This window comes from Erythranthe guttata, chromosome 13 (assembly GCF_056151865.1).
Source record: "Erythranthe guttata isolate IM_541 chromosome 13, IM_541, whole genome shotgun sequence".
Classification (NCBI taxonomy): domain Eukaryota; kingdom Viridiplantae; phylum Streptophyta; class Magnoliopsida; order Lamiales; family Phrymaceae; genus Erythranthe; species Erythranthe guttata.
This window is the reverse complement of record NC_142545.1, coordinates 268,233-294,727: the sequence shown is the minus strand read 5'-3', so window position 1 is coordinate 294,727 and position 26,495 is coordinate 268,233. Positions and strand designations below refer to the sequence as shown.

Below are 26,495 nucleotides of genomic sequence, written 5' to 3'. Positions count from 1 at the left end.
GGTTTTGGTAATTTGCCCTAAATTAAATTAAAATTCAAGTTTCTATATCAATTTTAATTTTTCAGCGAACGATCGTAAAAGCAAATATCAAAATTATTTCGCCGTACACTAACAGTTGGTGAGCTGAGCCGCCGATTTTACTCCGGTAAGATTTCCGGCGGGTGACGGTGCCCACTTTTTGATAGAATTGCAGATTTTGTAAGTAGTTTCTTCAAGTTTTCAACTGTGTTTTTCTCTGCCGACTTTATCATCATTTTTAGGTATCGTGCGTTTTTTTATCCCCTTTTCCGGCTGCAATTTTCCCTGTTTCTTTTTTGCTTCCTTCTTCTGAAAATATTGCATCATGACTCGAAATTTTGATTTCTATGAATTTTGCATTTTTTTCGCGGACTGTTGACATGGTGTTTGATGAAATGCCTGAACGAATTTCCGTATGTATTTCTATTAGGAATGTTGATGTAAGTACTTTGTGTGCTGCACTTTCCTTCCAAAAATGCGGATGCTGTATGATGGCTGGATTGAAATTCTGAAGATTCAGAAATTTCGGAGAGTGGTGTCTTATACTGGATTTTCTTGTTTTGTTACACTGATCAGCTACGCCTACACCAACAATACGTAAGTCTTCCCCGACCCGTTCCGTTTTTCCGGGAAAATAAAGAGCAGTCGGGAATGAAAACGGAAGCTATTTATTGAACTAGAAATCGACGTCCTGAATTAGTGGTTCTTAAAATAAATATTCTTGCTCTATTTCTACTTTTAAAGAAGTCTATTGGGATTACGCTTATTAAAAGTAAAGTTAATTCGACAGGGTAATGTTTGATTACTGGTAATTGGGATGCGATTTTATACGGGTCAATTTGAACTCAGGAAAAGAAAAGAAACTGATGATAGTGGTAGCTCTTTAGAATCGCATATACCCTTTTTTTTCTATCCCTCAAAGCCTTTCGGTACTGTGTTCGTTCCAAATAATAGGTTTCGTTAAAATATGATTTGTGTTTTGTTGTGCATAAATTCTTACTAGTTCATAATAGAACTTTGTTGGATTTATTATAAAGCACAGAAACCGTTGTTACATTATATTCTTCTTCCTTTAAAGTTTAATTGCGTTGTTATACGTATAGAGTCAAATTTTACGTCACTTCTTAATTGGTTAACGCAGGACGAGAGCCGGATACTCAAGAGCTGACCAATTCTACGCATCTTATCCTGCTGGCACTGAGCTTCTTACCGATCAAGCAAAGGTAATGTTAATGTTATATGAATTATTGAACAGAGACAAACATTTTATGGGGTTTTACATTGCCTTATTGCCCTGTTTAGTATAAGTAATGAACGGTGTTCGATGAAATTTAAAGATGTTATTAAGCAAATTAGCACTTCACTAAACCGAAATTAGTGCAGCTTTCTGTTATCCTTAATCCTTAGTTTATTTACTCTGATAATCTTGATCCAAAAATTTTAAAGCTATATTTTATTTGAGTATGGAGTTTGGCTAATTGAAGTTTTAAATATGAATTTGTAGTTATATAAAGCTGCACTTGGGAACTGCTTTGAACTAGAGGAGTGGGGACCAATCGAATGGAGCATTTTGGCTAAACATTTCGAACGCCAAGGAAAATCACCATATGCTTATCACGGAGTAAGTTTAATAATATTTTATAAAATTATGTTCCAATATTAGTTCATATGCCTTGTGCTTTTTGGTGCATTCTTGAAATCGAAACATATCTCACCTCTTAAACTGCTCTGCCTTTTAGTAGAAAAACGTTTTTAGCTTCTTTCCTGTTAAATTATTCGACCTAGTATATTTATTACTCATTAACCAAACGAGGTAATTATTTTTCGTAGTATTTTCATTATTTCCTTTTTAGTCCGGTTTTTTTTTAGTTAACTTGGTGATTCTTGCGGGAAGTATTGAGATTGCGCATACTGTAAAGATTTTGATTAACTGCGAAAACTGTTACTCGTGTAATTGGATATATAAATGCATTTTGTTTTTTAAAATAATTTTATTTGGCTGATATTTGTTAAATCTTGTTTATGATGCTGTAGCAATATATGGCTCACCTGGCCTCTCAGGGGCTACTGGATGGAAGTGGTTCTGAGCAGCAACTGAGTTGATATATATATATATATATATATATATATATATATATATATATATATATATATATATATATATATATATATATATCGTCTTTTGATTCCATAGTTTCGACTGTGTTTACTACAAGTGTACTATTTTTGTTGACGTTAGATTTGTTTCGTTTTCACCAAGAATGGTGGTGTTCTTGAATCTTCCAGGATTTTAAGTCCGGGAGGGCCGGATGCATTAAACAAATTCTAGAGGGGGCCGTTAATATTATTATACGCTATTTTTTTTATATTTCTATATAAAATAACAGGGATTTGAGAAATGTTGAGGGGATCATGCCCCCGACACTATGTTGGCTCCGCCATTGCTAGTATACCAAACGGACATTTTTTTTCCCAAACATAGAAAGAACTCGTAACGAAAATGTTTAGCTTGAGAAAGAAAAGAAGCGAAAAATAATGAAATTTATTATATTTTGAAACAAACCAATGGCATTTCTTTGTTCGATTTTCTAATGTTATTCAACTACTGTAAAGTTGAGTATGAGCCCAACCAGGGAATTGCTTTTTGCGGTTTGAAAATTGCTATTTGCGGTTTATAATAAAAAACCCCAAAAGAATACTTTATTTCACTAAAACCCCAAAACTTCCCAAAAAAATTCAAACCCCCCAAAATGCGTAAAAGCCCAACTTGGGCGCCCATTCATGCAGTGCACGCCAAGTTGGGCGTGCAAGCTGCATTTGGGCGCCCGAGTAGGGCGTCCAGTGCAAATTTTTTTTTTTTTTTTTTTTAAATGTTCGAACGCCCAAGATGGGCGCCCAAGGCGTGTACGAACGCCCGGAACGGGCGCTTGTACACGCCTTGGGCGCCCATCTTGGGCGTTCGAACATTTATTGCGAAAAAAAAAGCCCTACGAATCGATTTGTAGGGCTTTTTAACATGAAATTGGTTCCGTAATCGACCTACCCAATGCATATTACACATAAAAGAGCCGAAATTACATCAAAAAATCGAAGCCCAACCCTTCTTCAAGCTTGATTTCGAATTTTCGAATTTTTTTTTTTTTTGCTATTTGCAGTTTTGGGAAGTTTTTTGATATTTTTAAAAGTTTTGGGGGATTTTGTTATAAACCGCGAATAGCAATTTTGTGACCGCAAATAGCATTTCATGCCCAAAAATCAATTCTTTTTCTAAAGTCAAAACTTAATTTCGTTAAAAAAAAAACGAAAATCGCATTGGACTTAAAAAATATTTAACTAAAATCAGAAACGTGTCTAAAAGGAATTTGATGATAATTTGGAAACGTGCTATAATTCCAAATCGAATCAGTTAGAGAAGTAATTAACCTCAGGCGAAAACCAAACCCAACAAACAGCAACAAAATCCCCTTGGATTAAAATCCAAACGACAACAATTCCAACAAATCGTATATAGTAATTCCCCGAAAACCAGACAGTAAGTCTCATGAAACATTTGGTTATGTCTTGTTCCATTCACATTTAATGCATGCATATTTGATTTTTTTTTTTTTTTTAAATTTCTTTTTTAATGAAGGGTGCAGATGGGAATTGGGTGTTCAAGAATGTTATTGAGGAAAAGGTTTTTAATGATGATAATATGGTTAATGTTGGAATTTCGAGGAGGGTTGGGGATCAGATTTGTGATAGACAAAGAGGAATGTTTGTCACACAATGTTCAGTACGAGGCCGACACCGTTCGCCTTTCTTTCGTCGTCATCAAAGCCGATGTTTCATGGCATTACGCCGACGATGGTGTCGATCTCCTGGTAACAATTTTATTTTATTTATCAGCTTGTATTTGAATTTCTTGATCTTGCTTGATTTCAAAATGTGTGTTCTGTGTTCAACATGAGTTGTTAACTTGTTTGTTTGATCAATATATCTGCCGATTGTGCTTGCATTGGATGTGCAAAATTTATGAAAGACGTAATACTTTTTGTTCCAGTTCTCTATAAAGATATGAAAACAGGGCTAACTGTAAGATTCCTTATAAATTTTCAATTATACTTACCTTCCAGATTGTAACTAGAATATAAATGCTCTATAGAACCACTCTCAACCGTAGAATTACACCAGAGGACTGACGAAACATGGAATTGTGTTGCGTATTTTCATAACTTGGTTATTTCTTTTAACAATTTTGATATTCCAAATCGAATCGTCAGTTTGGGAGATGGAATACTATATAAGATGTATAATTTCATTTATAAAGCAACCGAGTAAATTTGTAAATACAGTAACACCCGTATGTCGCAGAGATTTTTTAGATATACTTAGAGCCTCCAAAATCGGAAGACGAACGGAAACGGACGGAACATGAAACTATGTTGCGTGTTTCTGTAATATGTATATTGGACCATTTATATATTGGACATAAATGTTATGAAAATATTTGGCTCATCCTCGTCCTTTTCGTTTTATAGGTTTTATCTTGCATAGAGCTTCGATCTATATTGCAAATGTGCCTTAATTTAGTACCTTCTTTTCGATTATAATTATGTTGTAATTATATATCAGATAAAAGGACCAGATGGTAGGAAGATCCATGAGTTCCATGACAAGACAAGTGACAAATACGAGTTTATGGCTCAAATGAGAGGCGTTTATCAGTTTTGCTTCACAAACAAGTCCCCTTTTCACGAAACCATTGATTTTGATATACACGTTGGCCATTTTATGCACTTTGATCAACATGCAAAAGATGGTACGGATCTTTTGTTAGGATTCAACTTTTTTGTGCGTGTAATATTTTCGCAGATTTTATATTCCGATTATCTAACTGTAAGTGAGATTTTTATCTTTGTATGCAGAACATTTCAACCCCATGCTGGAACAGATTTCAAAATTAGAAGAAGCTCTTTACAATATCCAATTTGAACAACACTGGTTAGAGGCACAAACGGACCGCCAAGCACTTGGTAAACAAATAATAAACTTATTCTACGCTCTTCACATTTTATTTTAAATATTATTCATCGAGAAAAATGGAGCGAATGTGATATAATTCTCAGCGTAATTTGAGGAAGTAGTTATTTAGATTCGTATTTCCAATTGATATTTATGTTCCAATATATAGTTTTAATAGAAGGTGAATATTTGTATCAAAACCATTGAATACCAAAATACACTGCATTAGCCTTTTTGGACGAAATATGTTTAAAATGTTATTACGAAAATTATTACTATAATATTTGCTAATAAGGATGAATATGTGTGTGTGTGTGTGTGTGTGTGTGTGTGTGTGTATAATAAAATATATATATACATTTTTTTCCACTTTCTTCATTCAAGTATGATATGTTTCTTTTGCAATGGGGTGCAGTTAATGAAGCGATGAGCCAGAGAGCAATATACAAGGCAATTTTTGAATCGTTAGCACTTGTTGGAGTTAGTTCTCTTCAGGTTTATCTTCTTCAACGTCTTTTTGACCGAAAGCTTGGAACTTCTCGAGTCTAAAAATTTTCACTTTTTCCTCGTTATTCATTCATTCATAACTTATCATCGTATAATCTGTTTGTTGGATTACTTGATGTGAGAGCATGTATAGCTTATGCTCAAAAGGGAACTCAAAGATGCCGATTTTCTTATCGTTTTTGCTGTCCTTAATTGTCATTTCTTGCTTTTTGTCTGGAGATAGATACTAAGTTGTTTTGGAATATTATTTTGTTTTGCCACATCTTAATGTATATCGATCTTTTTGCTGTTTTTGTCAATGGAATGCGAGTTTGATGCAGATTTTTGTGTATTATTCTTAGATTGTACATTTGAAAATGAGAATCTTGAGAGCCACCTAACATTAGGTCAAATCTATACTACATCTAATGAAGTCGACATCGAATAAAAATGCAGGTTTGACCCGTTTTCTAATCCGGGCCGGTTCACCCGACCCATCGGACTAGATTGATTAAAAAAGAAAATTTTATTGAGAAAATACACTGCAATCTGTGTTTTTAGGAAATACATTCTCATCTACAAATCTAAGCATCTTCACAATTTATTATTGGCTTAAAAATAACAAAATGAAACCGAAAAACAAATCCAAAGAACAAAGTTCATCTAAACTGAAACTTGGTACAAAACAAAGTCTAGTGTCCTCTGCTGTATCCCATCTCTTCAAATTCTGCTACAGCATTCGATTTCGTACGAGGTTACATTGGCTGAAAACAAATCTGCAATAGAGATCCTCGGTTAGTCTTCTTGTACTAGACCTTTAAAATCGGGCGAATTACGAAAAAACCTTTCTTGTTAACTAATATTATACTTACCAAAAAAAAGTTGAATGAAATTATTACAGAAGCTCAAGAACAAGGGCCGAAGCACCTCCTCCACCGTTGCAAACACCACCGACTCCGTATTTCCCATTCTTCTGCATCAATACCTGAGATGATATAATCGACATTTAATTTATAAAATTCCAATTTCTTGATTTATTATGCTTATTAAATCAGATGGATTAAATTAGCGCTCTAGCGAAAGAAAAAAAAATTACCCCTAAAAGTGTGACCAATATACGAGCTCCACTGCAACCAAGGGGATGTCCAAGAGATACAGCTCCACCATGTACATTAACTTTTTCCTGCAAAAATATATTAAAATTTAGAAAAAGTTGCAATAAAATTAGAAAATATATTTATAGTTCTCATTCGAACTCAAAGATCTCGAAAGCTCGAAATCGAGGACTTACCGGACTAAGAGTCAATAGCTTCTGATTTGCGAGAGCTACGACCTGCATGGGATCATATGTTTTTGGAATGAGATGCCAAGTATTTTAATTGGCTGATTTATTTTCCTTATTTAAATGGAAAAGCATAATAACAAATATACCGCAAAGGCTTCGTTGATTTCGTAGTAGTCTATTTTAGATGCTTCTAGACCAGCATTTGAAATTGCTTTGGGAATTGCGAGAGCTGGAGCAGTTGTAAATAGTTCTGGTGCCTGCAAAAAAATTAGCTCGATTAAGAATCGACACTTAAAACTTAAAACTTAAATAAGTAAATAAATAAAATTGTTTGTTTATACATACTTGAGCGGCATCGGCATATCCAGAGATCTTTGCAATGACGTGAAGGCCAAGCTTGAGAGCTTTCTCTCCACTTACTAAAACAAGAGCTGCAGCACCATCACTGAAATAAATAAAATAAAAAGATTAAGTCATTCGTTATAACAATGGGACAAAAAAAAGAATAAAAAATAAATAAAATTCAGAGTAAATGTGAAGTTCCTTGAATATGTAAGATAATTAATAAGCTCGTTTCAAAAATATTTATAGACAATCTGGAGGAGCATGAATGAAATCTTTCAGATTTTTCAGTTGAAAAACCACAACTCAGCAGAAAATCAAATCGAAAAGTATATCAAAATAATAAAATCAGTGTGGAAATGAAAAAATGAAAATATCAAGTACCTTATGCTAGACGCATTTCCAGCTGTCACAGTACCACCAGTTTCCTTGAAACTTGGTCGTAACTTCCTCAACTTTGCAGCATCAAACTGACCATAAGAATATAAATTATTTAGTATCAATGAATAATGACAGTATATATATATATATATATATATATATATATATATATATATATATATATATATATATATATATATATATATATATATATATATATATATATACATATATATATGTGTGTGTGTGTGTGTGTGTGTGTGTGCTGAGGAATGATTGGTAAATTCACCTTTCCTAGACCTTCATCCTTATCAACAATGGTGGATGGTCTTCCTCTGCCCCCAGAAACTTCAACCTGCACGCACAATATTATACTTATTATTACGACCAAAGAATTTTTTTTTTTAACAATAACGACAATATATAGAAGAAACGAGATATTTCAAAGAAGCAAAAGTCTTGTTATATTACTGGAACAATCTCCCCTGCAAAGGCACTAGCATCTTGAGCAGCAATTCCACGTACAAAGCTTTGGACCGCATAATCATCCTGTATAATTTTTTTATGAAAGTCGCGCATTAAAATTGGAACAAACTAATTTATACAATTTAAAAAAAAAATTGAAAACTAACTATGAGTGTAATCAAACCTGTTGCTCTCTTGTAATACTGTGGTGTTCAGCGCATAATTCAGCACAAACTCCCATACCGACGTCACTGTATACATCCCACAGTCCATCTTTCAACATTCCATCAACAAGAGAATCGTGTCCAAGTCGAGATCCTTTTCTGTAAAAATGCCAAAAAAAAACACGGGTAAATATACAATGTATTAAATAATGTCGAAGAAATAAGAATCCATTTATTAAATATGCATTCATCACCATTTTGTCTACATCCAGCTAGTAACTCTCGTAGTGAGAATAAGGATAAAGAAACGTATTTCACTCAAATAAAGGGATGAGGCAATTAAAGCACGTACAAAACGTAAAAAAACATATATAAAATAAAAATAAAAAATTAAATCATGTCCATTTTGAATTAGAGTACCAACCTTGCCTCTGCAAGGTACTTTGGGACATTAGACATGCTTTCCATGCCTCCAGCCACTACAACATCGTTAATTCCCAACTGGATACTTTGTGCCGCTAACATAGTTGCTGCATTAACAGAAGAAAAAAAACATAATATTCAGCATCACATATAAAGAAGAAGAAAATAACGGATTTCATATTAGTTATTGCACTAACCAAACATTGAATAAGGTTCAATTATTTTACTTAACCATGACTAATCTTACGAACCAACCAAACGAGGCCTTAAGGGAGTTATGATTTTTCAATGATATGAGGACAAACCTTTCATTCCAGAGGCACAAACTTTGTTGACAGTTGTGCAGACAACTGTATTAGGGATCCCTGCGCCTAATGCGGCCTGTCTGGCCGGAGCCTGTCCTAAGTTTGCACTCAGAACATTTCCGAAGAAAACTTCTTCTACAAGTGATGGATCAATGTTTGCCCTCTTAAGAGCACCTGAAAGTTTACCATAAGTAAAAAGAACAGATTACAAAACCATAGATGCTACGTGCTAAACGAAGGACCATTCAGTTAAAAAAAATGAAAGGGGTAGGTTTGTAATCTTACCCTCGATAGCAACGGATCCGAGCTTGGTTGCGGGTACTGATGAAAGAGAACCAAGAAATGCACCCATTGGTGTTCGGGCGACTCCGACAATGCAAACATCTAATAGGAGAAATGAAATAAACCTTATCAAGATTATATTATCAAATGTAAACAAAGCAACTACGAGCTTTTAAGTTGTTCAAGATAGTCCTAAGAAAATTGCAAGAAATAAGACCAAGTGATCCATATAGGGAAATTGATCTATTACACAAACTTTAACTTGAGCAGAAGCATGACCAACGATATTCTGTTTCTTTATATAGAAAAGATGTTAACCGTCTAGAGTTTGACAAGAACACGAGGCACCATCAAACAATAAATCTTGTGGCAGTTAATTTCATTTCCTAAATAATGTTAACTAATTTCCTTGAAAGGGTTTATTCTCTTATCGAAGAAAAAATCATGATCGTTTCACTAGATGAAGACAAAGTATCATACACAAAAACACTTCGGATGTATAAAAATTACATAAACCAGTGATGTAAGTCTTAAACTCGGTACGCAACATACATAACTCAAAACTAAATTAAATATGAAACATAACTAATCCAAAAAACCAAGATCCAGTCAAACAATCATTACTCGGTATTGCAGCTAGATTCATTGAACTTCACACACACACACACACACACACACACACAGAAAAGAGCAAACCAGTTACCTCTCGGCTTAATCGAATCGTTTGCTGCAGCTGGAGCCATGATCAACTTTCGAGTAAATTAATGCCTGTTAAACGAATTCCATCAAAATTGGTGACAAAATATATAACGAATAAAAAAAATGAGGATTGCACATACTACATAGGAAACAACGTTTTCTGCATGATCCTCAAAATCTCTCAAAATTCTTACATCATATTGATTCACATAAACAAAAACGCTCTCAGGTGATATAATCAATTCAAAATTAATTTTCAAAATTCTGAAAAAAAAAACATTAAACACACACACACACACGTATAGATCTCAGGCATACAAAAACGACCCAATAAACAAACACCTCCAAAATCGCATCACCGGTCACAGAAAATTAGATCTAAGAAATCCAGAAACGGCGGAAAAGCAAAATTAAGCACGGAGTTCATTCATGTGAATATGAATCAGCACCGAAATTACATTTTTCTACAGAAAATTAAATTTGATCGGAGAGAGAGAAGGAAATCGAGATACGGCAAACGAATCGAAACATGCAAAAAGGATAAAATAGTTACCTGAAAAAATGGGGGAGAATTCACGAAAAGAATCGGAGAGGATCAAGGAAATGGGAGTGTGGAAATCCAGCAGAGTTGGTTGTTCTATATATATAGGGAGAGTCAAGAGGGGTAGGCAGCTGGCTGCCTGTTTTGTGTGTCAGTGTGTGTGTATTTAGTGTGTAGTAGTGTGTGTATTTTTTGATAATGGAGTTTTAATGTTCACCGGCTTTTTTGACTCATAAATATTATTAAACCCATTTTCAAATTAAAAAAAAAATATATAAAAAAAATTATATTTCTCACTTTGGTGAATAATCGTATTATATTGAAAGTAGAAGGCGTTCACGTGCACAAAGTTCAAATCAGAGGGGAGTAAGTGACATTTACCCTTAATGTATATTTATATTGTTTAGGGAATGGATAGTTCTTATGGTATCAAATTTTATGACGAACTCGACTCTTAAAATCTTTTATTTATTTATTTTAATCTATTATTGATGGATAAAAATTGTAAATTTTATTGATTTTTCGTGTACATTTATTTTCATTAAAGTGTGTGTATATGTTGGTTGTGCAAGCTCTATGAGTTGTGACATCTGTTGTACTATAGATTTATGCAAATAATCAGTCATTAAGTATATAAGTAAGTATGTGTAGGATATAAATATGAAATAGTTACTATGTTAGAATAGATGTCGAAATTGAATATGCAAAAGTATACTAAATAAAATAAAATAAACAAATAAAAACATCTTAACCATTTTATTTAAATTTGGGTAAATTACAAACACCCCCCTGAGGTATGGTTAAATTACAAAAACCCCCCTCTTGTTTGGATAATTACATCTACCCCCCTCAACTATGATTTTTTCTTACCTTTATGGTGCCAAATTCAACATAGTCATCTAGATTCCGTGAAATATGCTCTAGTTTGTACTCTTTGTGTAAAAAATACAGTTTTCGATGCACCACAAACTGATATATACAAGCTAAAAATCACATATTATGGCCATCTTGCTTCATAATGTAGAGTTTGAATGGGATAAAACGGGTACAAAAGTGATAATATTCCATATAATCTCGAAGATTCCACAAAATTTGATGAGTTGAGGGGGGTGGTTGTAATTATCCAAACAAGAGGGGTGTTTTTGTAATTTGGTCATACCTCAGGGGGGTGTTTGTAATTTACCCTTTAAATTTTGACCAAAAACAATGGTATAAAAGTCTTTTAACTAATATTTGATTAGCCCATAACATGATGTGGCAGACAAAGTCACGAGATGAGATTAGATCGATTACTTTTGAATATATTTTCAAGTTTTATCAGTGCCACTTACCTACCAAATTTTGTTCTTATAAAAATATTTTATATTTAACTTCAAAATAAAAGATATATAACCACCACTGATGTATGGTCAAATTATGAAAATTGTTCTCTGTTTAGATAATTATAACAACTCCATCAACTATAAATTTTTTTACACGTTCACCCTTGCGGTGTCATATTTGTGGAATCTTCGAGATTATATGGAATATTATTACTTTTGTACCCATTTTATCCTTTTCGAACTCCACATTTTGAAGCAGGATGATCATAATATGTGTTTTTGGCTTATAAATATCATATTGTGGTGCATTAGAAAACTACATTTTTACACAAAACGAGTACAAACTAGAGCAGATTCCACGAAATCTAGATGTTTATGTTGAATTTGACGCTATAAGAATGGAGGTGTAAGAAAAAGTTATAGTTGAAGGGGTATATGTAATTATCCAAACAAGATGGATTTTTTCGTAGATTGACAATATCTTAGAAGGTGGTTGTAATTTACCCTATTCAATAATCATTGTATCTAAATGATTAATCTTTCAGACGTCCTTTGGTTCGAAAATTAATTATTATGAACTAAATAATTGAATTTTGTTTGATATTTGCTATTCCAATAATTTGCCCTGTGATTTAACCCGTATTATATTATTATAAATTGTATTACCAACCAAACGAGGCCTTAGTGAAAAATATAGTGAGTGTAATTCCATTCATACTATATATATATAATGTGAAATGAAAAACATTAATAAAATGTGAAAATCAAAACTCTTGTGAGGAGCCTTTTTGGACTTCATGCTAAGTCAATTAGGATTTAATAGAAAAAGAAAAATAAATTGGAGAAAACCTAATTTGTTTAACATAATTTAATAGGTTCACTTCACTATATTATGACAGCCTTTTTGGACTTTGGGTGTTAAAAGTAAAAACAAGTCAACAATTTTTGCAATCCAATTTTGACTTTTGTCCTAAACAAATATGAGTGATTTATCCAATTTCTTTATAGACATGAATAAATATTATTTTTATCAGCCTTGTCAAAAAGGAGAAAAATGAAAAAGAAGAGAGAATTGGGCTCGACACTGAAGTATTTGTGTCATGAAGCCCCAAACTTTTTTTTTTTTTTTTTTTTTTATTAAATTTTGTTTTCTCTATTTTCCGACGGTTTTGTAGATGCTATATTGGATAAAATACATCGGGCTACCCATGTGTATATGTATTTAGGGGATGGTTATTTATGATGGTTCGAAACCGCCAGGTATAGCATCTCATAGACGCCGAACCACTAGTCTCAGCAGCTCTATTTCGAACTACAAAAAGCTATTGTAACTCTTATAAGTTATAACAATTTTGGGTTTGCTTGAGCAAAACAAAAAAGATAATAAAATAATATCGTATACAATATTATCGAGAAAAAAAACTTTCAACGGTAGATTAAAGTCTCGTTTAATTGGGAAGATTAACTATTATTGATTAAAATAATTGGACTTTATTTGATGTTTGGTATCCGGAATAACTTACCCGCTCAATCTGAATATTATGTTATCATGAATCTTGCATTTTAAAGAGTTTTTTATCGAACGTCCCGGAAGCCGATCAAATAATTGAATTTTATTAGATTATTTAATTTCACCTTCGTTAATTTTATTTTGACAACTAAACGAATGCTCAAATTATTTATGAAACAAATAATGAGTATAAAATATTAGTTTTGTTTGGTTACATAAATATTTTTGCAATAATAAAATTATAATCTGCAAATATAGGGTAAATTACGAATGCCCCGCTAAAGTTAGGATAAATAGTAAAAACACCCTCACCTAATTAATAATAATTAAAATTCCTCTTTGATTAACTGTTGATCGTGTTTTTTAACCGAAAATGTGTAGAGTCTATTATACATTCTGTTAAATAGGTGAAAAATAAAAGAAATTATCTGAAATTGTGCAAAGTCTATTCCCTTGAATAAAAACAAAATTCACAATGTAAGGGGTTGGTGAAGGACGGAAACAAACCTTAGGGGTTTTTTGGTAACTACGAATAGGTGGTTTTTGTAATTTAATATAAGTTTAGGGAGGGTTTTCGTAATTTACCCGCAAATATATAATCCAGAATTGCTAAATCCAGGTGGTGTTTGCAGTTTAGTTCACCAAATCCGCCGCTAAATGAATGAAGAACAAAGATTTGATTTTTATTCATACCTCTCTCTAAAATCTGCAGCAAAGAAATGAAGTTAAACGGAATTCGATTTGGGCGTTTTCTCACTTCTTCTTCTTCTTCTTCCCCAAATTGTAAGTTTCGTCGCCGATTAGGTTTTTTTCTCTCTCAGATTCGTGATTTCGGTAAAATATCCGTCGCAGATCGCAATTTTCTCGAGAAATTCAATGCCGATCTGCAAAATGTTAACGACCGATTCGAAGCTCTTAATCTGTGCGCAACTCTGAGCACAACGAATCCTCTTCCTTCTGTAATAACTTTCAATCGGCTGCTTTCGCGCACAGTCAACAACCTCAAAGAATATTCCACCGCCATTGCCATTTTCAAACGCATCTGCAATTTGGGGATCTCAGTCGATGTATACACTCTCAACATCGCCGCCAACAGTTTTTGCCTCTCGAACCAAGTTAATCAAGGGTTTTCGATTATGGGTTCGTTCTTCAAGCGCGGTTTTGCTCCCGATGCATTCACTTTAGGCACCTTGTTAAACGGTTTGATTATCGAAAACAGGATTTCCGATGCGCAGGAATTGTTCGACAAGATCGTAAGAGAAGAGGCGTGCGAGGTCAATGCTTTCTTTTACGGTATAATGATCTATGGGCTCTGCGGGTCGGGCAATACATCAATGGCGATCGAATATTTGCGAGTGATGGAAAAACATCGATATAAGGCCGACGTCAGAATATACACCATGATTATCGACAGCTTATGCAAGAGTCGGAAAATAGACTCTGCCATGGAATTTTTTGTCGAATTGTTAGGGAAAGGTATAAAACCTAACGTTGTCACGTACACTGCGTTGATTTGTGGGTTCTGTAGTTCGAGCCGTTGGAAAGAGGTGAACGAATTATTGAACGACATGATAATAAATCGGAAGATATATCCGAATATTGTGACGTTCGGTACATTGATCAATGCTTATTGTAAGGAAGGACTAATGGACGAAGCCGAGCGTGTGATAAATATCATGAAGGAGAAAAACCTGGCTCCAGATTTAGTTTCCTATTGTGCCCTCATGGGTGGGTATTGCACGCAAGGGCGTTTGGATGAAGCTAGGCGAGTTTTCGATTTGATGGTTTATGGAGATAATAATAATATTGGTTTTAATGTTTACAGTTTCAATATCTTGATCAACGCGTATATTAAGAATATGCAGATGGAAGAGGCGATGGGTATCTTCCACGAGATGCGTCGTAAAGGAGTTGAGCCGAATATAGCTACGTATAACTTTTTATTAGCAGAGTTGTTTAACGACGGTAGATTAAGTACTGCGATGGAGCTTTTCGATAAGTTGCAAGCCGTGTGGCGAATACCGAACTCGTATACTTACTCGGTTGTTTTGAGGGGACTGTGTAAGAACGGGGAAGTTGAACGAGCACTATTGTTGTTGGAGGAATTGGAGAAGAAAGGCGAGAATCTCCGTACTAGTTACTACAATACGATAATGGACGGGTTTTGTAGATTGAACGAGCTCGAAAAACTTGGTGTGATTCGAGCTATATTTAGAGGTCTTTCTTGTAAGAAATTGGAGCCCGATGTGGTAAGCTATAATATCCTAATTAAAGGATGTTGTCAACATGGTCTAATGGACGAAGCTATTGATCTTCTCGAGGAAATGGAAGGTACGGGTTTGTTGCCCGACGAGGTTACGTACAATAATATTGTTCGAGGGTTTTTGGCGAGGGGCAATTACGACAGTTTTGATGATGCGGTGAAGTTTCTTGATAAAATGCAAGAAAGAAAGCTCCCGCCAGATGAATCGACCTCGGAATTGTTGTTTGAATTACTCGGGAAAATTAAACACGATAATGTGATTGAAAAGTTAGGTCCGAGTAATCTGAGAAAATAAATTATGGGTTGTTGATGAACTTGTCTATCGATTAAGCAAAAGTTTGGCGAATCCATGATTTTATTCGAGGGTGTTCGAGTATTTATGAATATGAAGAGGGGCTTTGTTTAAATTAAATAAAGCAAAATGTTGAACAGAACTAAATCATCTTTACATTTATGTATTACTATTGTTACTATCTTTCTTTGTTCTTCTTTTCAGAAAGAATATTTTTTTCACCCTTTCATGCATACCTATGAATCTAACTATTATTACATATGTAAGATATATTATTACACACTTATACAATAAATGGGACAAGATGAAAAAACACTAGAAATATCATATCATTGTCTCAAATTTATCAAGCTTTTGCACCCTTTGCATGGATCTGACAAATAGCGTGAGAAAAACACCTGCATTGTTTGAAATACAATTTTTAATCAGTAAGACTAAGAAGCACAAGAATTACGAGAGCTTGTCACGAGAAAACGAGACGTTCACGAGTGTGGAATATGCTCACCTGCAGCTACAAAAGCACCGTTTGCAATAACTTCACTGCCTTGGTTGCTAAAGGTCATCCCGATATTTAAGAGGGTCCCACCGAAAACTGTATATATTGTTGCCATCTGTAGTATGGTCGCCTTTCTTGCTGCTCTCTCTGACTGAAAAATGCAAGGTCGTTTTCGTCATTTTCCTTTTCGTCGGGTTCGATTCAAATATAACATAAAAAGAGTGGGAAGAAAGAGTAGACATATATTGATTATCTTTTTCAAATTTTCCCTTATCACTCCTAATTAGCAATAGATGATTAGTAGATATATAAATAGTGGGAAGGGCATTTTAGTCTTATCATACGTTTTCCCCGAAAAATTCTTGCACATTTCATTAGCTTCCTTAATATTTGTGCAGAAACCTTATACGAAGGAGTAAAGATTTTCAAATATATATATTATCGTAATTAGATGATATAATATAAATAAAATCACCTCAAGAACTCGAACACGGAGCTTAAGATCTCCATTTTCGAGCTGTTTCACAATATCTTCTATCTTCTGGATTCGTGACGGCATCGAGATTGTCGACGATCTCGCCTGGAAACAATAATAGAATAATCTATTATTATGATTATAATTATTATTAATGATTATAATAATCTATTATTATTATGATAATCTATTAAGACCGATATAGAGTAGTACATCGTTGGCTTGTTTCCTTATTTCTTGAACGAGTTGGGTCCCACTCCGCTGTTGCTTCAAGTCTAAGAGTTCCTGCACGAAGAAAAACGACCCATTTTTTTTTTAATTTAATTTTTGTTTTTGAATTTTTTTTATGTATATTAGAAGTACGCAACCCAAGTAAATATATATATCGAACCTGAGCATATGGTGCAGCAATTTTTGGGAAGGAAAAATCTGGATCCAGTGTATAGCCAATGCCTGCAAGAAACTAACCTTCGTAAACCACATGAAAATTTAATAATATATAATATATTTTTTAAATTATATAAAACACACACGGATACACACAGAGAGAGATCACCTTCAAGTGTCGAAAATGCCCTCAGCACAAACGTAAAAGTGGAAGGGAAACGAAATGGCTGATCAGTTGCTATTGCAAATAAATCCTGCAAACAATATTTTCGACAATTTATGGGTCGAGTCTTATATTAGAATAAAATAAAATAAAAAAGGTAAAAGAAAAATCAATAATTTACGAGTCAAGTAATTTCTTCGTACCTCACCAATTGCCGACAAAGTTTGCTGCTGATCAGGTCTTTGATTCAGCAAATTATCCAAGAAAAACTGTACTGATCTCCTCACCTAAATTTTAAACAAAACATAAATCATTAAATAAATCCGAATATTTAGGTAACACGATATTTTTAAAAATAAAAAACACACCGCTGACAAATCCCCGGTTGGCTGAAGCGCTCCAAGATCGATGAGACCTTGCATAACCTGCATGGCCACACCTCGTACATTAGCCAATCGAATGCCGACACATCAGCATATTTTAATTGAATACATTTTTTTGTTAATATATCAGTGGTTTGTGCTTTATATATAACCTTTTTGGCATCCTTTTCATAAACGGCGTAAAATACGTCTAATAGCCTCTGCCTCGTAAAGCTCTTAATATCTCCCATCATACCAAAGTCGTAATATATAAGCGATTCGTCGACGTCGATTGCAAGATTTCCTGGATGAGGATCCGCATGGAAGAAACCCGTTTTTAATATCTGAAATTGCAGCAAAAAAATTAAAAAAATAATAATAAATACGTGTTTATTATTTTTCAATCTTATTAAAGAAAAAATCGAAGGTCACCTGAATTAAGTAGGCTTCAATAGCACGTGCCGAAATATTAGATCGGCTGTAGCCTCGTGCTTCGATCATATCCAACTGGTTTATTTTAATTCCTGAATAAAATAGTAAAAAGTCGAAATATAATCACCATATGATCGAAGAGTTTAGGTACTAGGATTTTTTTTATATTAATTAAAAAACGAAGAGAAATAAGAGTTATTACCGGGAACGTACTCCAAAGTCAACACTTTCGTTGCTGTATAATCCCAGAAGACCATCTACAAACATATCAAAAATATTAAATGACAGTAAATATTTATTAAATTATTAAATGACGAATAAAAGCAAGCTAGAAAATTTAGAGGGAGAATAAAACATACAGGTACTCGGACCCACTTTACATTCCGGAAATCCCGACGAAATCTATCAGCATTCTTTCCTTCATTCACATAATCAATTTCCTCGTACAAGATCCTTAAAAAACGATAAAGATGATTGTTAGTCCTAATTAAAAAATAATATATATTATTTTGTCGATCGAGCTTACTTGGCACATTCTTCGTAAATTCCGATCCAATCCCTTGTGGGACCGCCGAGAGTTTCACTCCGTTGGAAGTATTCAGCAATCAGCTTCAAATTTTCTGAATATCAAGAATGTTATAAATACAATAAATAAGACGTAAAAAATATATGTATTTCAACGCCGAAAATATATATAACACTCACTTAGATCAATGTCAAAAAGTTTCTTTAATCCCGGTCTTTGCACTTTCACCACCACTTTCTCTCCATTATGCAATATAGCCCGATGTACCTAACAATATTCCCGAAATTCACAATCAGCATAACAAAATTAACAGATCGATTTTTTCCCAATTTTTATATAATTATTAAGACACGAAAAAAAATTATTACAAAAAACACGATAAAGCAAACACCTGACCAAGACTAGCAGCTGCAATTGGTAGGTCTTCGAACTCCTTGAACAATATATTTATAGGAGCACCTAATTCCTTCTCGATAAAGCTCTTCGATTTGCTCGGCGAAAATGCGGGTACTCTATCCTAAATCACATAAGCCCGTTTATATATATATATATATATATATATATATATATATATATATATATATATATATATATATATAAATTCAACATGTGAAAAAAAAAATCTTTTTTCAAGAAAACATCGTTTAGTACCTGCAATTTAGCAAGCTCATCGACAAATTCTTTAGGAAATAAATCGGACCTCGTCGAAGATAACTGACCAAGTTTAATAAAAGTGGGACCCAGTTGCAAAACAGATTCCCGTAACCAAGATGCAGTTTTTCGTCTTCTCTCTCCCTGAAAAAATCGATGTTATTACACACACACAAACATGATAATTAAGTTGTTGTAATGATAAGACGAAAACCCACCTGCTTATCTTCGGAGAAGCCTCCAGCATAACTCCATTTCGCCTCGTCCAATAAAATACGAACACGGAGTGTAAGAACAAATGACCACACATCTATACTTCTTTGAATTGAATTGTAATTTTCGTTCGCCCAACTAAAACCTTCGTCCGAAGGCAAAACTTTCACCCCTTCAATCGGTGGAAGCTCTTTAGCAATATCCCTCTTAACCAAACTTCTTCCTCCATTAATTACAACATTGCCATTCTTGGAAGATCCATTTACATTATCTGGTGACGGGACCATCTTAACTGCTCGCCCGTTGATACCCGTCTGCTGCATTCCCACTCGAAATCTACGGAGTTTTCTAGATTTGACCCGGTTATTTCTCGAATAATCTTTGTCCAATTTTGAATAATTATTAATGCTTGAGAAACCAAGTTCGTCTCCGATTTTACCATGATATAGCGATTCTCCAACACGGCAAGAGCAGCCAGACGAAGCTAGTATTCCCGCCATTACAAAAGCCTGATCAAGAACCAAACGAGATCAAAATAATCGAACACAAATTCCCCAACTCGGTATCGATAAAATAATCGACAGTCGACACCCAATCAAAATTCAATACATACATAACTACACTTCTTCATAAAATCTAAACCCTTTTCAATTAAATGATAACCAGCTATACTATCAATGCAAACTTCTGTATAAGTTAAATAATCAAATACAATCATAGCTGCAATAAAAAAAACCTAATATATAAAAGAAGCTACAGAAACTAACCTTTTGAGCTGAAAATCAAGAAAGTAAACAAACCCAGAAAGAACCCTTTTGTATGAATTTGGGGATTCTATGAATAAATATGCAATGTATTCTGATTTCGGACAGCAGATACAAAGCGGTAATAGTGGGTATTAAGGAGAGAAACCAAGAAACAGACAGGCCATATTTTCTACGAAATTGAACTGACATTTAATTTAATTTAACGACAAAAAAAATGAAAAAAGGGAGCTGAAAATGGCGTTCTTGAATAACAACCACTACTATGTGGGATTCAGTTCACTCAATCGTTTTTGTGCCTTTTGTTGTTTGGTACGCTCTGATTGGTCTGAGTTCCTTTGACGTGTGGTTTTCTTCTCCTCACTTATTTTTCCATTGTAATAAAATATCTCAAGAACGAGAATTCTCAAATGAATTTTCTACGGCTTAATTACATTTTACACCCTCGAAATATACTATTTTAGCACTTTGAACCCTTGAAAATAACTTATTGCACTTTGGACCATCAAAACATGTTTAATTATTTATTTTGCACCCTCAAAAATAATTTATAGCACTTTGCACCCTCAAAACATGCTTAATTATTCATTTTGCACCCTAAAAAAAATAACTTATGGCACTTTGCACTCTCAAAACATATTTAATTATTCAAAAGTGCACCCTAGTCTATTTTATGGACATTTTTCTGTTGTTTACTTATTTTCTAATCGTCAACATGGTCAGTTTTGAATATTCAATTGCTTTTATTCTTCAGGGTGCTAATTGCTAATGTATTTTCGAGCAAAAATGACTCGTGTTGGCTATCATAAATTATGTCAACGACGGTAAATTATGGCCGATAAATAAAATATGGTGCAATTTGAACAATTAAACATGTTTGAATGGTGTAAAGTGGCATAAATTATTCTTTGGGTGCAAAATGGCAAAATGGTAAATTTTAAGGGTGTAAAGTGAAATTAAGCCATTTTTTTCTGATTAATCATGGATATTTTTCAATAATTTTCACAATAATTCGGTGACTTTCTTTCTTTCTTTTGTTTTAGTGTTTTTTTGGGAATTATTCTGATTCATTAGGAAAAGAGCATACTTATTAAACTTGATTTGAAATATTTAAAATCATCTTTAAACATTCTCTTATACAAAAAATATTTAATGGGACTAGCGCTGAGCTATCTTTCAAAATTGTGACATGTAATATGTAGAAGTTTTTTTTTTATGATTAATAGGTAAATTACGGCCACTTCCGAGGAAATGTCAAATTACAAAAAAATACTGTGAATTTTCTTACACATCCATCTTTATAGTGTCAAATCTAGCGGAATCTTTTAGATTATATGGAATATTCTTCAATTTTTTCGTTTTACTTTATTCGAGCTCAACATTTTGAAACAAGATGATAATAAGACGTGTCTCTTGGCTTCTAAACATCAAATTATGATGCATCAGAAATTAAATTTTTGCACAAAATGATTACAAACTAGAGAACAATACACAAAATCTATAAGATTATGTTGAATTTGACACATTAGAATAGATATGTAAAAAGATTCATATTAACGAAGGTGGCTAATTACCCAAATAAAATTAAAAAAATTCGTTCGTTTCTTTTTTCCGATAATAAAAAGGAAAAGAAAAGAATAGCACCTGTCTAAGCTAATTCATTTATGTTGGTTCTTAATTCTTAGCTATAGCCCACAAAAAAAAGGTAGGTTATGAACAGTGGAATATGAATCGGATTGGCATTTACATTCTTGAATATTAATTTAGGTGGTTTTTACGGATGATTATTTAAAAGTAAAAGTTAGTGATCGTGCGTTAAACCAGTTTTAAATAATTATTTCTAAAAGTTGGGGGTGTTTGCAATTATTTCAGAAAATGAACTTAAATAGAAAAAACAGGGTTAAGGGTTCTTTTAAAAAAATAGCTTAAAGCAGATTATTTTTAAAGAAGCAAAAACAGAAGTTGATTTTGCAAACACCTAAAAACAAATTATGAACAAAAAAAAACAAAAAGCTCATAATCACTTTCAAAAAACTTTTACAAACACCACCTTAATAATAATACACTATTTATTATTTAAGTTCAAAACAGCCTAATCAATTTTATTAAGTAGTATGGCATGAAACCATCAAAACTGTGGGCGTGTTCACTGTTTTGTCAAATCCAATAGAACACACTATCTCCACGTAAGCAACACAACCAAAAAAAAAAAAAAAGTTTAAATTAAAGCATGCACAAAACGATAAGATTAAAAAATAAAATAAAAAAGCATTTCATTCCGAGTAATTATAATTAGCGGTCAACTATGAATATTCTTACACCGTCCACCCTTATGCTCTAAAAATACAATCTTCTAAAGTCCGTGGATTGTTCTCTAGTTTAATTTGCACTTGTTTTGTACGAAAATGAAGTTTCTGATGCATCACAATTTGATATTAACAAGCCAAAAGATAAATCTTATCTTATTTCTAAATGTAAAGCTCGACTCTCGAATAAAATAAAATGAGTAGAGAATATTCCACGTAATCTAAAAGATTTTACTAAATTTGACACTACATAAATGTACTGTAAGAAGATTTATAATTGACAAGATGGTTGTAATTACCAAAACATTATATTTTTTATCGTAATTTAACCTTTAATTTATCCCAAAAAAAAGATTATACTAAATCAAATTTTTTTAATACATAATTATTATTATTAATTTAATAGTTTACCAGTTTCAATGGGCATGCATGATCCATGACACTTTTGAAATCAATCAGGTGGGTGTTTATCCCCAATAGCTAGTGGGCCCTCTTGAATTCAAATAATTATTATATAAAATCTGCATTCGGAAGAAGGCCCATTTCATTTGATTAAAAACAGGTTTAATTAAGGGCTTTGTTTCTAATCTCACTTCGAATCGAATCAGCATTTTCCTTGATCATGGCTCTTGCGCAAGGCAAATGGGTTAAGGTCTGTTTGTGTGTGTGTGTGTGTGTGTTTTTTTTTTTTTTTTTTTTTGAATTTTTTCATATTTATGCAAAATTCTGCATTTTTTAGAAGAATTGCTTTCTGGGTTTTGTTTATTTCGATACTAACTAGAGTGGGTCAGTTGAATTGCAAATGATAGGTGAAATTCAAGATCTTTGCAGACAATTTATGCTTTTGGATTTCATGTTTCTGCTGACAGTTTTAAATGCTCAAAATTACTGAATCTTGTTTACTTTAGCAGTAAAGAATTGGTTGTTCCTTTGTTTAGTTTTGTTGAAGAATTTGATGTACTCAGTAAATTCTCTTTATGGGGTTGTTATATGATACTAAGTTTCAAGATTCATGGTTGTTTTTTTTTCCTATGTTTTCTTGATCTGTGAAAATGCATAAACTTCACACAATTGGATCAATTTTGCAGATGGAGCAAAAAGGGGTGGGTCCCGGATCGAGGAGCTCGCACGCAATCGCAGTCGTTGGCCAGAAAGTCTACGCATTCGGCGGTGAGTTCTCACCAAGAGTCCCCGTGGATAACCACCTCTACGTTTTCGATCTCGAAACGCAGACGTGGTCCGTTGCCAATGCCAAAGGCAACCCTCCTCCACCCCGTGTGGGGGTCACGATGGCTTCAATCGGTGCTACCATCTATGTCTTCGGCGGGCGCGACGGGACCCACAAGGAGCTCAACGAGTTCTATTCGTTCGACACGCTTACCGACACGTGGGCCCCACTCAAGACGGGCCCCGCCCACCGTAGCTACCACTCGATGACTGCTGACGAGAGGCGCGTCTATGTCTTCGGAGGGTGTGGAAATCAAGGGAGGCTTAATGATTTATGGGCTTACGATGTTGTTGATGGAGATTGGATTGAGTTCCCTTTGCCGGGGGAGATTTGTAAACCTAGAGGTGGGCCCGGGTTGGTTTCGGTTGGTGGGAAAATTTGGGTCGTTTACGGCTTTTCAGGTGTGGAGCTTGACGATGTGCACTACTTCGATCCGATCGAGGGGGTGTGGGCCCCCGTGGAGACGAGTGGCGAGAAGCCGACGCCTAGGAGTGTGTTTTCGTGCGTTGGGATTGGGAAGTTTGTTTTTGTGTTCGGTGGAGAGATTGATCCGAGCGATTTAGGGCATCTCGGAGCGGGGAGGTTTGTGGGGGATGTTTATGCGTTGGATACCGAAACGTTGGTGTGGAAAAAATGGGATGATGTGGCGAGCCCGGATTGTGACCATCCGGGCCCGCGGGGGTGGTGTGCATTTGGCGGTGGGCGGAGAGAAGGGAAAGATGGGTTGATTGTTTACGGTGGGAATTCGCCGAGCAATGATCGACTTGGCGATATTTTCTTCTTCACTCCTTGTGTTTGATGAGAATCGAGACGTGCTTGTGTGGTTCTTGTTTGTTGATGATATGTTTTGTGACCTTTGTATAACTTTCGTTTTGTGAATGTGCACAATCTCATGTCGAGCTTAATAAAAATTGTAATTCGAACCGCTCTAGTTCGCTTTTCTCTTCTTTGTTAGCTTCGAATATGTGTATTTGCTAGCTTCGTGTGTGAATGAATGGTGATAATGCACTTCGTGCACTTTTCTCGATGTAGCATAAAATAAACCGTTGTAGTAAATCGAGGTATACGCTAAATAAACCGCCAAGAATAGGTAAAATGCATTAGGGGAAGCACAAATAATCCATCTCAGACTTTCGTCTTTTGATTTCCAGTTTCGATTATGCATTACCAGACAACAACTTCTTCAAACTACTCTTAAAAGAATATATCTCACACTTCATACGATGATTTTACGACAGCTCAACAATCTTAGTTTTCTTTTTCGGTTTCTTTTTCCTCGATCCATTACATGATGCAGTAATAGTATCTCTTACAGCATCCTCCGATTCAGACTTAACGGATTGTGGGCCCGCTTCGTCATCATCGTCACTGCTACTATCATTACTATCTGATGAATTAATTACCGGTGGGCGACCAGCCATGGCAGACTCTGCAGCTGCTACAGCCTCTGGTGTATGAAGATCGGCAATACCCAGCATCAGATCCTGTAATCGAACGCAAAAAAACATAATTCCCGGTAAGATATTAAAAAATGGTGGAAAATTGTAATCTTTTTATTTTTTTTTACCATTTCAATGAATTTGGATTCGTTTACGCTCAGCACTTCCATATCATATTTTTCGGGATTTTCCTGCAAAGTCGAAAAGAGCGTAATTAGATTTTTTAATTTGAAGAAACTAATAGCTCAATTTCGGAATTGATTTATTTTATACCTTTGCGTCTTCCAACAACTTTTTGTTCGATTCCGATATAACACCTAGAAAGTCCTTCACTTTTCCGAGAACTGCAAGCAACAATGAATCTCTTGAATAAACGAAACGAATAACGTGCTTCGATTATGTAGATTCAATACGAGTGCCCCCTAAACAAACTTATACATACAAAGGTCACACGGACACATAAATACGTTTTGATTACATGACGTGACCAAGGCAGAAAAACACAGCTTCGATATCTTATGATGCAATTTAAACATTCTTCGTTATTAATTAGCCTTGTTTTCTTCGATGCCCGATTTTCTTAGTCGGTAGAACAAAGAAGTTCTTACATCTATACAACTGCGGCAAGAACATATACAAATTTCTAACAGTTGTTCAAGAATATACATACTTGCAGTTGTTGATAATTTGTTGTTGCTGATGGTGAAATACTTCAAAACTAGTAACTCTACATAACACTTATATAAATACGAACTTAACCATTTATGAGTGCTAAACTGACAGAAACAACAAGTATACCTAAATTGAGAGAGAGAGAGAGAGAGAGAGAGAGAGAGAGAGAGAGAGAGAGAGAGATACATTGACTCTTGGGAAGAGGTAACATGGTGGGCTTCGTTTGGGGCGGTGCATCAGACACAGAAAAAGAGCTGTCTTTTTTGCAAACAAAGAGCTTTGATTCTGCAAAATTAGTAGCACTAATTTAAAAATCAAATTATAAAACTAAAATCAGCAAAATAAAAACAAACTAAGAGCAGGAGATTGAAGAAAACCTAAAGATGAGGAGGAGGAGGAGGAGGAGGGGGCGTCGGCCTCCAGCTTCAAGAGGTCTTTGCTGTTGTTTTCCGCCATGAGAGAGAAGATAGTAGAGAGAGAAAGGAGAGAGGAGAGAGAGAAGAGAGGGGAAAGAGGCACTTTTGAATGGGCTTTTTTTTGTGTAATATACATTTTTTTTTTACTTTTAATGGGCTAAAATATTTCAACTAAACCTAGCC

At 34.3% G+C, this 26,495-nt stretch overlaps 6 protein-coding genes across 11 annotated transcripts; 3 read left to right on the top strand and 3 right to left on the bottom strand.

Moving 5' to 3' along the window:
• Window positions 1-24: 24 nt before the first annotated feature.
• Window positions 25-2,417, top strand: LOC105951836 (uncharacterized). 5 transcript variants are annotated; one of them, XM_088812065.1, is made up of 6 exons: window positions 25-145; window positions 449-615; window positions 1,160-1,241; window positions 1,523-1,639; window positions 2,053-2,150; window positions 2,195-2,417. In XM_088812065.1, exons 2-5 carry the CDS (start codon window positions 494-496, stop codon window positions 2,119-2,121), a joined length of 390 nt encoding a protein of 129 aa, XP_088668191.1. In that variant the 5' UTR covers window positions 25-145; window positions 449-493; the 3' UTR covers window positions 2,122-2,150; window positions 2,195-2,417. The 5 variants fall into 5 exon arrangements, with proteins under 5 accessions (XP_088668191.1, XP_088668189.1, XP_088668190.1 ...); XM_088812063.1 differs by having other exon boundaries at window positions 39-198; window positions 2,053-2,136; XM_088812064.1 differs by having other exon boundaries at window positions 39-198; window positions 2,053-2,146.
• Window positions 2,418-3,382: 965 nt separating this feature from the next.
• Window positions 3,383-5,828, top strand: P24BETA2 (emp24/gp25L/p24 family/GOLD family protein). Its single transcript, XM_088812208.1, has 5 exons — window positions 3,383-3,550; window positions 3,650-3,881; window positions 4,633-4,819; window positions 4,926-5,033; window positions 5,438-5,828. Exons 2-5 carry the CDS (start codon window positions 3,657-3,659, stop codon window positions 5,569-5,571), a joined length of 654 nt encoding a protein of 217 aa, XP_088668334.1. The 5' UTR covers window positions 3,383-3,550; window positions 3,650-3,656; the 3' UTR covers window positions 5,572-5,828.
• Window positions 5,829-6,015: 187 nt separating this feature from the next.
• On the bottom strand, window positions 6,016-10,590 carry ACAT2 (acetoacetyl-CoA thiolase 2). The gene is made up of 15 exons (XM_012975391.2): window positions 10,408-10,590; window positions 9,859-9,923; window positions 9,159-9,257; window positions 8,874-9,047; window positions 8,570-8,675; window positions 8,166-8,304; window positions 7,988-8,065; window positions 7,806-7,871; window positions 7,520-7,605; window positions 7,139-7,238; window positions 6,940-7,050; window positions 6,800-6,841; window positions 6,605-6,691; window positions 6,381-6,493; window positions 6,016-6,284 (listed from the first exon to the last, which is right to left on the bottom strand). Exons 2-14 carry the CDS (start codon window positions 9,896-9,898, stop codon window positions 6,404-6,406), a joined length of 1,218 nt encoding a protein of 405 aa, XP_012830845.2. The 5' UTR covers window positions 9,899-9,923; window positions 10,408-10,590; the 3' UTR covers window positions 6,016-6,284; window positions 6,381-6,403.
• A 5,324-nt stretch (window positions 10,591-15,914) lies between these two features.
• On the bottom strand, window positions 15,915-20,674 carry LOC105951911 (Protein kinase superfamily protein). The gene is made up of 18 exons (XM_012975386.2): window positions 20,255-20,674; window positions 19,493-19,996; window positions 19,275-19,418; window positions 19,015-19,140; window positions 18,803-18,890; window positions 18,624-18,717; window positions 18,457-18,550; window positions 18,300-18,354; window positions 18,098-18,189; window positions 17,839-18,009; window positions 17,672-17,728; window positions 17,507-17,590; window positions 17,310-17,394; window positions 17,145-17,206; window positions 16,967-17,038; window positions 16,754-16,858; window positions 16,288-16,429; window positions 15,915-16,180 (listed from the first exon to the last, which is right to left on the bottom strand). Exons 2-18 carry the CDS (start codon window positions 19,985-19,987, stop codon window positions 16,107-16,109), a joined length of 2,040 nt encoding a protein of 679 aa, XP_012830840.2. The 5' UTR covers window positions 19,988-19,996; window positions 20,255-20,674; the 3' UTR covers window positions 15,915-16,106.
• A 2,270-nt stretch (window positions 20,675-22,944) lies between these two features.
• Window positions 22,945-24,716, top strand: LOC105951915 (Galactose oxidase/kelch repeat superfamily protein). Of its 2 annotated transcripts, none has more exons than XM_012975392.2 (2): window positions 22,945-23,209; window positions 23,646-24,716. In XM_012975392.2, the coding sequence occupies exons 1-2, from the start codon at window positions 23,180-23,182 to the stop codon at window positions 24,582-24,584; spliced, it is 969 nt and encodes a 322-aa protein (XP_012830846.2). In that variant the 5' UTR covers window positions 22,945-23,179; the 3' UTR covers window positions 24,585-24,716. The 2 variants fall into 2 exon arrangements, with proteins under 2 accessions (XP_012830846.2, XP_012830847.2); XM_012975393.2 differs by having other exon boundaries at window positions 23,207-23,366.
• A 142-nt stretch (window positions 24,717-24,858) lies between these two features.
• On the bottom strand, window positions 24,859-26,431 carry LOC105951917 (uncharacterized). The gene is made up of 5 exons (XM_012975397.2): window positions 26,274-26,431; window positions 26,083-26,181; window positions 25,498-25,568; window positions 25,353-25,415; window positions 24,859-25,269 (listed from the first exon to the last, which is right to left on the bottom strand). The coding sequence occupies exons 1-5, from the start codon at window positions 26,350-26,352 to the stop codon at window positions 25,015-25,017; spliced, it is 567 nt and encodes a 188-aa protein (XP_012830851.2). The 5' UTR covers window positions 26,353-26,431; the 3' UTR covers window positions 24,859-25,014.
• Window positions 26,432-26,495: the final 64 nt, after the last annotated feature.